We start from the raw sequence: 13,501 nt of genomic DNA on the forward strand, positions 1-13,501 counted from the left end.
AGCAAAATAACTACTAATAGTTTGTTTTTAATTTTATTTTTGGTTATTTATTAGTCATTTAAGTACATTTAAACTCCTAATTGGCACACATTGTAACACAAAACATACACATTGTGCTCTATTTTTATTATTCCTTATGAACTTTTCATATATTTACATTTTTCTATACTTTCTATACTAAACGAACTGTTAAATACACAATGAACATTTGTTTTAGGAGGCAGCTCTGCCTAATTATCATTTTAAACATACACGTGAGGAAATAAATGCCTGTTAGAAACCTAAGAAGAGTTGTGCGAGACTAAAAACACTAAATTGCATTAATTGGTTGCACTTACATAATTCGGACTTTGTTCGGAATAACATGTATGTACATGTCCACACGACAAGCTTTCTATCTGTCCCTACACTACACGCCTGTCTATATATCAAGGTAAATTACTTCCTGTTTATTTGCTGACCAAAAATTGTGTGACGTTAAGTCTTTGTCTTCCTATTCCTGTTGCTGAAAGAGCAGGTTGAAATGTGATCTTACAGCCTTGGTGTTAAAAGAAAAGTAAATGAAAGAACTCAAAAACTAGATCAGAGCATTGTCTCCCAGAGCAGCTGGCCTCAAATCAGTTCCCAGAGGAGTCACAGAACCACTGCTGATAGATTTCATAGAACACACGTTAAATGTCTGTCAGTATGAAGAACATACTTCATTCATTTTTTATATTTTCTAAATTGCATCTCTGATGCAATCATTCATTCATTTTTTATATTTTCTAAATTCTAAAGAAGCTGTGTATGTATTTATATATATATCTGTTGCCCCCTAGAGGCCAATTTACTACCATATTTATATATCGGTTGCCCCCTAGAGGCCAATTTACTACCAGTTTGTTATGGTTACAAATTATGTTGGAGCAAAGAATGCAGGATATATCAGTAACTATAACAATTCTATATTTTTGTTTAATGTTTGTAAATTATCAAATGTTCATATCATATAATACATAAATTATATATGTATATTATATACAATAAAATATAAAACATACATTTTATATATTTTTCAAAATAAGTATACATGTTAGGAGGCTGACCATAAACCATTTTATCACATCTTAAAACAATTCTTATGAATTCACATCACATGGACCTGAGAAAATAACATTACTGGACAACTGAAATGAACTTGCACTTCCATTTCCATTTATTTATTTTACAAAACCTAGTGTGAGAATGCAGAGACTCAGGCACACACATATTTGTCTCTTTATTGACAAAAAGTCTAGTTTGGAGTGTTTGTCTTCATCTTACAAGTTTTTTCTTTTTATTGTCTTCCAACACACAGACACAGTCACACATCATGGATAGAAGGAGGGTTAGTGCTCCCAAAAGAGAGAATAAATAAATACCAACAAAGAAATCAGAGTTTTGACTACTTTGGTTTGTGCATCTATTAAATAAAAACAAAACACTTTACTTGGTCTGAAAAGGTGTAGTAGATCAAAATGTTAATGTAAAATTGTCTTAAGGCTGAAAGACACTGATACTGATAGCTGTTTAGTTGAACTGAGACTTTTATAACAGTAGAGAACAAAATATACACAACATCAGTCCAGTTTAATAGCACAAAAGGGGCCAGGACATACAAATGTGTATTTTCTGCCAGTGTTAGTTGGTTATAAATGTAAGACTCAATGAGGTAACTAGACCACACTCCCTCAAAACACTGGCTGTCAACAGGGACAAAAAAACAAACAAACAAAAAAACAAAAAACAAACATCTACCACCGGTTTAAGTTTGTGATATCCTTAGTAAATACTTTAATTATATTATCTAGAAATAAACTTGTGAACATTCACTCAACAACCCTGACACATCTGTTATTGCCTTAACTCTAATATGAAAGGAAATGCAAAACCCCCAATTGCATGAGCTGAAACTATGTACAACTGTGTGAATGGTGCATTTTTTTTCCTTTTATCTCTTTATTCTTATTATTTTCCTCAGCTGAGCAAAAAAAAAAAAAAAATTGCAAAAATAGTTCTTGAATATTTTTCATATTCCTCAGCCTTAATTTAAGCGTTTTGTTTAGCAGACAAGACCTGATTCTCTGCTGTAGCACAAAGTGCAGTGTGTGCAAGTACCTTATCGAGTCTTGACTAAACCAAAAACGAACAATGCTTTAAGATCTTTCTTGGAAAGATTTGGGCAACAAGGTAACTCTAGTACATCTCACTGCATGTAAAACAAACCAGTAGCAGTAGAAAAGCGTCTGGAAGACAATACACAGTGAACTGGTTGCATGACGAGGAAGAGGCCCACTAACTGAAGCAGCTGTTTTTGTATATACACTGTACGTGGCGCCAGAAACTTAAGAGGTGCAGCATTTCGCTACGTTTATGAAAAGTGTAAAATTCCAAGAAAGGAAAAAAAAGCTCCGTTGTTTCCACAGTTCCTTGATATGAATGGAGGGGCAGAAGAGCGGAGTTACTCTGTCAGCTGTAATCTTCTCGTGGTCATGTGATCAGTAAAGTTCTTCAGTTACTACATTACATGACATCACATTTAAAGCCCTGGCAAGGAAGCATGCTGCAAGTTGCACTCATTTCAGAACAACTGGGAATACAGCACCCTACCCACAACAACTTTAAACCAACAAAGAAGGGAGAAGCCAATGACAGGGGGTGAGGGGCGGGGGAGCTCAAGATAAATATCAACATCCTTTTACATGAAGCTGTATAGTGCTGTAACGCGAAAGGGTGAAGCTACTAAGGCTACTTCACATTGGTTAAACACTTTGACTCAGGTTGATTTTTTTGGAACACACTTTGATGTGTATATTAAGGGTGTAGGAAAACATAACTTTATTTGGTCTTTTTTAAATAAATGCTGATTATTTGGATCTGTGTTAATGTACATGTGAGATCAGAAATATTTAAACAAGCACTTTTTTCTAAAACAAAAACAAACAAACAAAACAACACACATTACCTTGTGAATCAGGAATACTTTCTTGCATCTGCAGTCTATTCACCTGCACCTCAACTGAGATATATCTGAGAAATTATGATTCACCGTCCTACAACTTGTATCAAAATCATGAAATTAGATTAAAAAAAATTAAACTACTTTTAGGGAAAAAAGTTTGATTTGTTATTCAGATTCAAATAAAATGTTGTTATTTTTACACTACTTTATTTATTTACACTGAAGTTGTAGTTAGATCTGCTGTTACTATTTATTAACAATTTTTTTAATTGCCTTAGAAATGTAGCAGGTTAAAATGCATTTCTCTCTCTCTGAAGGACAAATCCTGTTTTAATTCAAACCAGCAGGGGGCACACGTGTATAACGTAGTACCGGAAATGGCAGAATACTATTGTAAGGGATTTGTTTATATAGAAGTTCTTCCATGACTGTTGACAGCATTAGAGAAACAAAGACTCAGTTACCGACTGATGTCAGGTCAGTTGTTGTGTTTACTTTGTCAATGGCGGCTCTCCGCACAACCGCGTCACACATACAGACATGGGGAGTTTTTAATGGTCAACTTATTTCACTCATTGACACAGAGCATTTACTGCAGCCTGAGGTCAACACCAATAGTAAAAAAAAAAATCTTTCAACTCAGTGTCCACTGTTTCTGCCTAATACACATCAAATAAATTTGTCCATAACATAAATACATTGTTTTTAACTCCAGTTAACAAATGATCATACTGTGTTGCAGACGTGTTATAGGTTCGATCCCCTTACGGCCTGTATGGCAGGGAAGCATTGCTGTGGTACTTTAAGTTTTTAGATTAGTGTAGGATTTTTTTTCTCTTTTAATTTATATTTCAACATCAGCTCGAGCTTCTCATCTCAAACTATTGGGTCAAACCCAGACACTTCATGTGTGTCTACTCACTGTGTGTGGTGCAGTTACGCTCGACGCCAAGCATGTTGTCAAATTATGCCAAAGTTGGCAGAACAGTACCAGTGAATTAGTGTGATCTGTCTGACACCACGATGGTGAGACTTTGACCAGGGGACTCTGAGAGCAGACAGCGTCGGTCGTCAGTGCTGCAGTACTCACCAGACCCCAGAAAGAGATGAATCAAAAACCCAGGCTGGTAGCATTTCATCAGTAAATATGATGAAGTGATTCGAGAACCAGAGCTCCGCCCCTTCTTTTGAGACACTACCAACAGCTTTTCATTTACTTTCTCTTCTCTGCTACCCTTTCGTCTCAACAAGCCGACGTACCGATTTTGATGAAAAAAAACAAAACAGAATACTGTTAAAAATAACCATGATCAACAGCATGTCAATAAATTCTGGATTCTTCTTCTTCTTGCATTTGGGAGATAGGACTGCATGTTTTTATTTCTTACTGCAGGTGGAATATGCTGGGACTCTTTCTTTAGGTCAGAGCCTCAGCTTGGACCAAAAGTCAAAAGGAACAGAATGAAAACCCACTTGGACAGAAACCCAGATTCCCACACAGCTGCAGGAACCTCATGAATCCTTCTGTTGCCAGAGCTTTGCCCTCAACACAAACTGCTTATCTTTCTTTAAACTGCCATTGTTTCAGCAATGACAATGGTGGTGGTGATGATGCTGCCAGGACCTCGCCTGACCTGGCTGTCGGGACGAGCTGGTTGAGCAGTTGCTTTTCCTCCTCCTTCAAGCAGGGGCTGGGGTACACAAACTGTCTGAAGGCAGAGCGGGCCTTAACCGTTGAGAAAGTAGACCACAAATTCATAGGTGCACATCGTGATGGCGGTGTTAGGGATCTGTCGTACTAGGTGGGTGGTGAGCCCGCGGTACAGGGCACGGTAGCCCTCCTCTTTGGGCACCATCATTAGAGTCTGAAAGAATGAACGATACTTGGTGCCTTCTTCACGTAGCCTGGTACGAATGACTTCTGTAGAGCAAAATGAGAGGAAAATGGAAGATAGGAAAGGTTAAAAGGTTATCCTTTTCCCATATGTTCAGCTCTTTTAAATTATTTAACTAAAATATTTGCTATTTGTTAGCACACAGCAGCCTTGCAGGTGACATGCCTAACCTAGATTCAAACGTTGACACAGTTCTACTGAAAGATGCCAAGGCAGCAAAACTAAGGTTCTTTTTCTGCCTTTTGCTCTCACCATGAGGATAAGCGATGGTGGTGGCACAGGATTTGGAGGTGGCGGCAGCCATCATCATCCCAATAAAGTCCAGGGGATCTCTGGACGCCGCCTCATCCTCCTCCACGTTCTGCGGAGCTCTGGCCTCCAAAATACGCCTTTTAATGTGTTCATAGATCACAAAATGGATCACAGTCTCTGAGATGCCGGCATATGAAGCGGACATCCCTCTGTAGAAGCCTCTCAGGCCGTCCGTCTGATAAACCCGCCGCATGCACTCAAATGCATTCATCCGGCGCTCGCCACGGTTCCTGAGCAGCGGCAAGAAAGGTGCAAGAAAACATTTATGGAGTTTGTCTAACATTATATGATCAATGGCAACATCTGCTGTGCTTCCAAATTATTTCCAACTCAAGCAAGTATATGAAAAGTACATGTTTATCAACTGCAATATGTTTTGAGATGTCCTTTGATATTGTGCTACTTCAACTGTTCTATTTCTCCACTGGTAGATGAAGCTGTAGCCCATAGTGATAGTGAACAGCAGAACAGTTAAATATTTGTCCACTAGGTGGCAGCAGATGGACATTAAAAACCACAAAAAGAGATTCAAAACGAAATAAAATGGTACATAGTGCATTCAAAGTACATTGAAACTACAAGATCATTATATTCCATTACATATTTTATGTAACGTTTTTGTTTGATGATAGCAGAGACTATGTTGTACACTTAAACATAATTTACTTCAAAAAACAAGGGAAAAAAGTCAAATCAAATTTGTTGGGCACCGTTCCATCGTTACCTTGCATCCAGCTGCAGTCGAGTCTTTATGAGCCATATAGGATTAGTTGCAGTGATGGCCGTAAAACCTGTGGATGAAAATTACCAACATAATTATAGTTTGTTTAAAATCTACAAATGTGTCAGACTTCTATACACGTGACTTATACTACAACAAGTCTACCTATAGATACTGGTTTTACCATGTAGGTCAAGGTATTGTGAAGTGTTCTGAATGAACTCAAACTCCTTAAGATAAGATATTAAGTCTCAGGGGCAACTTAGAAAGAAGGGGGAGGCAAACACGTGAATGTCATAAAATACTGTATGTAACATGCACAGACGTAAAAAAAAAAAAAGTTGCTAATCAAATGACCTAGATTAGAGGGGCAACAGTGGAGAGAAGAGATGAGAAGAGGGAGATAATGTACACTGTAGAAAAGAAAAGCACAGATCTGAGGTGAGTACTCACACTGACCCAAGTAACTCCTCAAAGATGAAGCTAGAGACCCCTGGTGGTGTGGGGGGTCTCCTGCCCTTGTTAGAGGAGTGCTATAGTAGAGCAAAGCCTAAAACAGACACAGGCTTGTGTGTAGCGAGAATAACCAGCATGCAACCACTCAACTTCAACCCAACTCCCCCAGGATTTCACCGAACATACCAATGGAAAATCAGCGTCCCGCATTCAAAAGAGCAGAAAGGATATGCTTCCAGTATACAGCTGCAAATACAATTGGTAAAATCACAGTGTAGTCAACATGGCCTATGACATCATGACCCCTTGTACAGTATTTACTATGTGATCCGATAGAATGCCCTGACACTTGGAGCACAAAAATGATAGGTTGACTGGAAAACAGTTTATATATATGACATATATGACACCTGGTTTTGTGATTATTGAAAATAATTAACAGAAGCACACAACAATAATCCTACTTTACAATTTAGTGTTAAATGCTTTCTTTGACCCCTATTGACCTAAATGTCACATGGTATTTTTCTGAACTGACCTACAGATTTACACTTCACACTTCTTTTGACCATTGAAATATTGTGACATTGAATGAAATCCATTTGAATGTAAAGATCTTCAAAAGGATCAGATGTTTTATTCAGAAATAATTTGAATGTTTAACTTTCACATTTGCGGTGCAAGTATAGAAACAAGTGGTTTGATATGACCGGGTGTTATGATTGTGACTCGACAACACAAACGGTGATTTTCCTCTATGAACTCTTGTGGAAGAGACTGAGCAGTTAACAAAACCTCTGGATGGAAAAGGTTGTCACAAAAGCAAATATCCGTCTGGAGGCAGTGAAGAACTTTTGATACTTTTACTCTAATGATATCTTCTCTTTCAAATCCTCTACTGCTCTCAAGGGCAGTGCAGGAAGATGAAGTCTGTCTGTGAGCACAACCATGAAAGGTCAGCATTCAATTGAAGGCCAGTGTGATCATATTCACTACTATATATATATATATTAGCAATTATTGCCCGACTTTACTCGTCATCTTCTTACTAAGTAGCGTTTGTTGTCTTTGACAAAGGTCAGTTCTAGTCTCAGTATCATGTTTCACTGCACAATAAGTCCACAAATCGCCTCCATAGCAGACACAAAGCCCCTGAACAGAGAGGGATGACACATGCTGACCTGCACTGTGCGATGGAAGTGTTTCAAAATGCTCAGGGAGTCACCCTCTACCAGCTTGCATGACATCACACTCACACACACAATAAAGGCAGCTGTCATTCTGACAAGACATTCCGAAGCTTTAACATTCCCAACTGGAACAGAGAGACACTACTGTAGAGACATTAACCTTTCACTGAGTGATGACCGTTCAAACCTGTTGTTAGGTAGAAACAGTCAGACCTTCTAGTTTTAACCTCAGGTGTACGTGCAGTCATTTTCTTCTTAATGTGCAGTTTATCATCGAGATGCGTTAGAACAGGAGTCACCAACGTGGTAGCCCCCATGGCCTACCTAAAGTTCACCTGGGAGATGTTCTAAAAAAATAAAACTAGTCAACAACAGGCTCTAAAACTGTACTGTTACTGTTCTTTCTGAATCAGTTACACTTGCAATGACGCAGCATTCGTTTTCTTTCTCATTATTCTTACTTTGTTCGGAAAGTTTGTATCAAACAAGTAGCTCTTTGTATTAATTAGTACCTTTGAAGTAGCTCTCAGTTTCAAAAAAGGTTGGTGAGCCCTGCATTAGAGGCTGCCTTCTAAGCTGACATCCTCTGGGCTTTGACAGTGTCACTAACTCAGGGGACATGTTACAGCTAGAACTGTTACACTTACACTACATTTGACATATTGTAACTCTTTTTATCACTTTACACAGCTGAAGGAGGAGATGTTTGTCATAGTTTCGCTCTCAGTCTGTGAGGCTGGTATTGTCAGGTTTCCACACCCAGAGGTCTGCACTTAGGGGGACGAAAGCTGGAGAGGGGTGTGCAACAGCCTCAGTCACGGTGAGGGCGCAGGCTCTCTGATTGACTGCACAGCGATAAAACCGACATTGTTTGCAAAATGTGTGTAGCGTCCATGTTTAGTTGTGTAAACACGGCATGTAACGTCACATCTTTTGTGCATGGTCCGTAGACCGTTCACACAGGAGGATGGTGAGGACATTAAAACTAAAAACGCAACGCAAATTGAGCAACAACACCTGTAGTCCGAAGGTAGCCTTAGATATTTGCTCAAAAGACAAATTATTTTGCGTAATCTGAATGACCTTTTTACACAGAAAGTCATCACTAAAGCAGAGGTTCAGGTTCAGTTACGCAGAAATTTAACAACCTCCAAATATAATCCATTTTACCAATAATTAGAAAAAAATCCTACACGGAGGTAAATGTTAACTGGCAGCTTCAAGTATCAAGTTACCTGCTGTTCCAGCCGACACCATGTGTACCTGTGTGGAGTCAGGTTCCAATACACCATTCAGGTTCTCTTTGGCCGCAGAGTAAGCAGCAAAGTAGATCGCTCTGTTGGAAAGAAATGGAAGAAAAGGGGTTAGCGTGTTTGTATCTACACAGACTAAACAGTTTGTAAAGTAGGTTCTCCTTGTCTTGGAAGTTCGATGATGTTTGAGCTTAAGTCAAAAATAGCAAATACATTCCTTTCCACTTAACTGGGCCCTGTTGGGTTGAGTTAAATTACAATGATCATCAAACCAGTCTGGTAGGACTGACAAGAGTTTTCACTAAAACAACAAGGAGCCTTATAGGGTGCACTAACAGTAGGAACAGTCATTTTCCGACATTCTTTCTTATAGCAGACAAAATGCTGTAGCTCTCTACAGTACTGCACTACAGTAACTCTCCTACTATGATAAACCGCTGTGATGACATCATTAAATGTAGCTCTTCCACTGGGGTGACACAAAATGAGCAACCACCAACCAAACACTTGACAAATGCTTAGTGGCGACACTTGTCCTCTGCCGCTGGTCAACTATTTAGCACCTCCATTAGCACAGGACACAAACAAAACCTCCTTCAGCTGCTGCTGCCGTTGCCATGTTTACCAAAAAAAACCCATCACCTTCCAGAAGAAGTATGGACCTTAATGATCTGGGAATTCCCGTCAGTGTGCACATTGTGGTAATGTGTGTGAAGATTGTGTCTGGGTACTCGACTTTCCCCCAGTGTCAGGGTACAGTAGAGGGACTATTATGTAAAAAGACCCTCTAAATTGACCATATGTGAATGTTAGTGTTAATGGTTATTTATTTTTTGCACATGTGATTCTGTAAAAGACTGGAACCATGACCACAGTGTAACCTGTGAGACTCCAGTAAGTACCTTTAACAACATAAAGGAAATATATATGGAAGACATTAAAAAATGATGAATGAATATTTAACTTTTAGAACTTGTTTTATATGATTGATTAGTCCATTTGACAGTACTAAGAGTAAACTAAGGACCTGTACACATAAGTCTGTGTTAGACTGTGTCTGTTACAGTCCTCTGGATGAACCTGATGACCTGACGTCTCAGATGTTATGATACACTAGAGTGGTTATCTCAACGTGGCCTGACATAAACACATAAAACATCCATAACCTCAAGGGCTTTAACAGTCAGCTGAGTAATCAAGGCGTGTGACACACAGTGTCTTTTTCCCTCCTTCCTTATACTACTACTAAACATTTTTTTCTGATATAGCAAAGTATTGCGACAACATTATTTAAGGTCATAGACAGAAGTGAGTGTAAAGTTAAGTCGATAGAAGTCAGCTTACCTGGAAGGTGCCACGCCCACTATGTTTGGACCCAAGCCCCTGAAGAGTGAGCGATATCCTTCTTTACGCAATATCAATCTTAAATGAGAAAAAAGAAGACAAACACAATGTCAAACAGCAACAGAAACATTTAATAGATTTATTTTATCATGTACGCTGGCTTACTGGGCTGCCTAGAACATTAACAACAATTTATTCACTTTATAAAAATATATATAGATATATATTTTATCATTGCTTATCATCAACAACAAAATGCACATGTCAAGGGTTGGGCCCTAAATAGCGTTAATCTTTTGTGCATTTATAAACTGTACTCTTATGCGTCGACACTGCGGACGTATGAACACACTGTGAGAAAAGTTTAACATTCAGACATTAAAAAACATACTCCAATGAGAGTATAAAAACTATTTAATGCTAACTTTCTTATTCGAGCTAAACTATAAAGTTCTCTGGCGTCAAGAGTTATCATCAGGTACAGGAAAAGACTTGGCAGACTGGCAGGTAATTTTCTTATACACATTTGATGAAGGAATTTTGCAGCAGGCTTTTCCTGTTCGTCAATCTTGCAAAGTCATGACTACTAACCATTACATTTTATATAGTCTTTGTTTTCAGTTTAGCAAGTTTAATAATTTGGAAGGTTTTGTTTCAGAGTGACTTTAGAAAAAATGTTTGTAAGAAATCATCCAAGTTGCGGTGCGGCCCCCACAAAGGCCACTGGTATAACCAGGCTGCTGGTCCTGTTCAGGCTGAGGAGGGGAGGAGGGCTTATTTACTGGCCACGAGAAGTGTCATTCCAGGCACTAGGCTAAAAACAGAATTTCTGCAAATCGCTGAATAAAATGTTTGCACAACAGTGTACATCAAAATGACACGGATGTGACAGTTCTTGTGTGCTGACTACTCACTTCAGACAGTGCAGAGGACCTGGAGGTGTCACGCGGGCCACACTGGCTCCGTTGACAGCACTGAGCTGAACCTCAGACACATAGAGGGTGATGGAGGATGACTGCAGTCTGGTCTTCACCACCTCTAGTGGACAGGTCAATATGGCTCCAACTGTGCCCCCACATCTGAGACGGAGACAGGGGAAGAAACAACACAGAGTCTCAGCAGACAGACTGATAAGAAATGTCCTTTGAACAACCCAAGTGCTGCATTGTTCTTTAAAATACACAGATAAATTAGCAAGTGGTTTTAGATTATGGACATCTTAAGCCCTCTGGCATGTGGACTAGAAATAACAATGCGTGGGAAGCGGGAGAGATGGTCAGGATGGAATGTGTTGTGCTCCATTGAGACTAGCTGCAAAAACTTTTTACTGGCTAAAACACACAGAGTTACAAACTTCATGCAGAGAATCTCTCCATATCAAATATTGAGACATCCCCCAGCTCTATTACACACAAACTGAAAGAGGACTGCACGGTTTTAGCATTAACTTTGTTACTGTTATTTACTTTGTTAACATAATATAATAATTATAATTAAACCAGTTTCTTTCTAAATCTCTGCCAACAATAAACCATGAACAAGTAATACACAGTACAGAAGTACTAACTCTGTATAGAATCACTTTTGGCCAACCAGCCGAGCAGACAAGACTGCTTTCTCTGTGTTCACGCAGTCTGGTTGTTGCATCAGTCAAACTGCAGCCTCTACATTTTTCATGTTTTTTTTTTAACAATGTTTTGTTGCCAATCTGTGGTACATCCTCCCGTGAAACTATTAGCTATTAAATGCTGAGCTGTTGATTAAAAAATCTTCAAGAACAAGCAGAAAGATGAGAGGATGGTAAGAACAGATCTGCCTGGAAAAGACTGGCTGTTCTTTATAATACTTCTCAAAATAAAATCGTCCTTGTGGTTAAAGTGAAATTCTAACCTTTTTTTGTCCAATACAACACAGCGTTTTATTATCATTATAAAGTGGCTACGGGGTTCAAGAGCAGTGTTGTTGAGATGTACATCTTAGGAGCTCTTCGCTCTTCTTAACCATACCCACACTAAGGTCAGCTGTGAGTAAATAACAGTTGGTACAGATTCCTCCTCTGTCCAGAGTTCTATTTCTCATTCACAGTTGATGATCACTAGGTTAAAGCATGAACGTAGTTCTTGATTTTGACATCACTCAAGCCATAGTTGCAGGATTCAATGTCTTGCAAACAGCGATTTTTTGTAATACATATATTTATACATACAGTCTGTTGACGGCGCTACAATGACACTTCATCAGCGTGTCATTGCGTTGCTTGACATTGAGCTCAACCGTGTGCACACGCAAAACAGCAGCTCAGCTGACAGCAGAGCCACTCGTGTCAATACTCATTCTCATGTTTACACATTATTCATCTTAAACACAACCAACTAACCCAGCCGTGAACTATGCATATATTGAACTGTAACCAGCTACAGGGGGCAGCAACGACGGTTAGCTCTGCGCTAACTAGTAGTGCGCTAACTGCTCCTGTAAGCACATGGGGACATGCACTTACCCTCCAGCAAACAGATGAACTAAAGTGTCTCTTTGACTCATTGTGGATCATATTCGTGGACCGTCCACAGGACACGCCACCCAGGAAAAACACTAGACGGTGAAGAAGATGAACGCGGGATGCAAACGTCCAAAACGTTCGACCAGCAGCCAATATTCCTCATGCAGTGTAGTGGAGGTCAGTGATGGCTGACTTGTTTAGCGTTCGTTAGCTGCCAAGGCTAACAGGTTTGGAAACGATGCAGGACGGTGCTGCAGCGACGGTTCTTTAACATCTCCTCCTTTTTAAGCAGAGTGACCCTTCACCACAATGTGGGTGCTGAGTTATATTCACGGTTCTACTCGGAGGACATGCCTCGGCCTCGGTAACGTTGACGTAGCTCACGTCACTCAGAGGAGACCTAAGTACTACTTGCTGTTACTGCAGCGCCGCTATTGTTCGTCGAATAGTAGAAGGCCAAACATAGGCGCTGATTGGCCGAGATGCCTCGCGACTCCGCCCATCACTATTCATTCACGTGATAGTGCTATTATTTTGAAAGACTTGTTCGTCCACCAAAATAGGGAATCGGTTTGTTGTTATAAGTTAACGAAGAAATCTTCAGAAAAACGAAAAATATTAATAATAGAGTCTTACACGTCGTCATGAAGGCCATATTTAGATTTTATAATCTCTACATAGAAATATTTAATTTACCTTTGATCCAACCCTCCATATTTGATACTGTTTGTTTCCTTGTTTATTACGTTTTAATTTATGTAAATGAGCAGACATTTGTTGAAGTAATTGCTTTTTAAATAAAAAATAATTTATAGATGTATAATTGATCCTGATTTGCACTCTCATG

At 39.2% G+C, this 13,501-nt stretch overlaps 1 protein-coding gene across 1 annotated transcript; it reads right to left on the minus strand.

The window, feature by feature from the left end:
- Nucleotides 1–1,175: 1,175 nt before the first annotated feature.
- LOC103377954 (solute carrier family 25 member 36-A-like) lies at nt 1,176–13,285 on the minus strand. The gene is made up of 7 exons (XM_008308962.3): nt 12,655–13,285; nt 11,069–11,233; nt 10,155–10,232; nt 8,793–8,893; nt 5,915–5,981; nt 5,131–5,420; nt 1,176–4,904 (listed from the first exon to the last, which is right to left on the minus strand). Exons 1-7 carry the CDS (start codon nt 12,693–12,695, stop codon nt 4,711–4,713), a joined length of 936 nt encoding a protein of 311 aa, XP_008307184.1. The 5' UTR covers nt 12,696–13,285; the 3' UTR covers nt 1,176–4,710.
- Between the last annotated feature and the right edge of the window lie 216 nt (nt 13,286–13,501).

Source organism: Cynoglossus semilaevis, chromosome 4, assembly GCF_000523025.1.
Source record: "Cynoglossus semilaevis isolate Cse_v1.0 chromosome 4, Cse_v1.0, whole genome shotgun sequence".
NCBI classification, from domain to species: domain Eukaryota; kingdom Metazoa; phylum Chordata; class Actinopteri; order Pleuronectiformes; family Cynoglossidae; genus Cynoglossus; species Cynoglossus semilaevis.

Excerpts from the sequence above, each read along its gene's own strand:
- LOC103377954 (XM_008308962.3), bottom strand. The coding sequence starts at position 12,695 with ATGAGTCAAAGAGACACTTTAGTTCATCTGTTTGCTGGAGG. Across the intron at positions 8,894-10,154 it reads GTGGGCGTGGCACCTTCCAG|AGCGATCTACTTTGCTGCTT; the intron begins GTAAGCTGACTT and ends TCTTTCCAACAG. Across the intron at positions 5,982-8,792 it reads GGTGTCGGCTGGAACAGCAG|GTTTTACGGCCATCACTGCA; the intron begins GTAACTTGATAC and ends TTTCATCCACAG.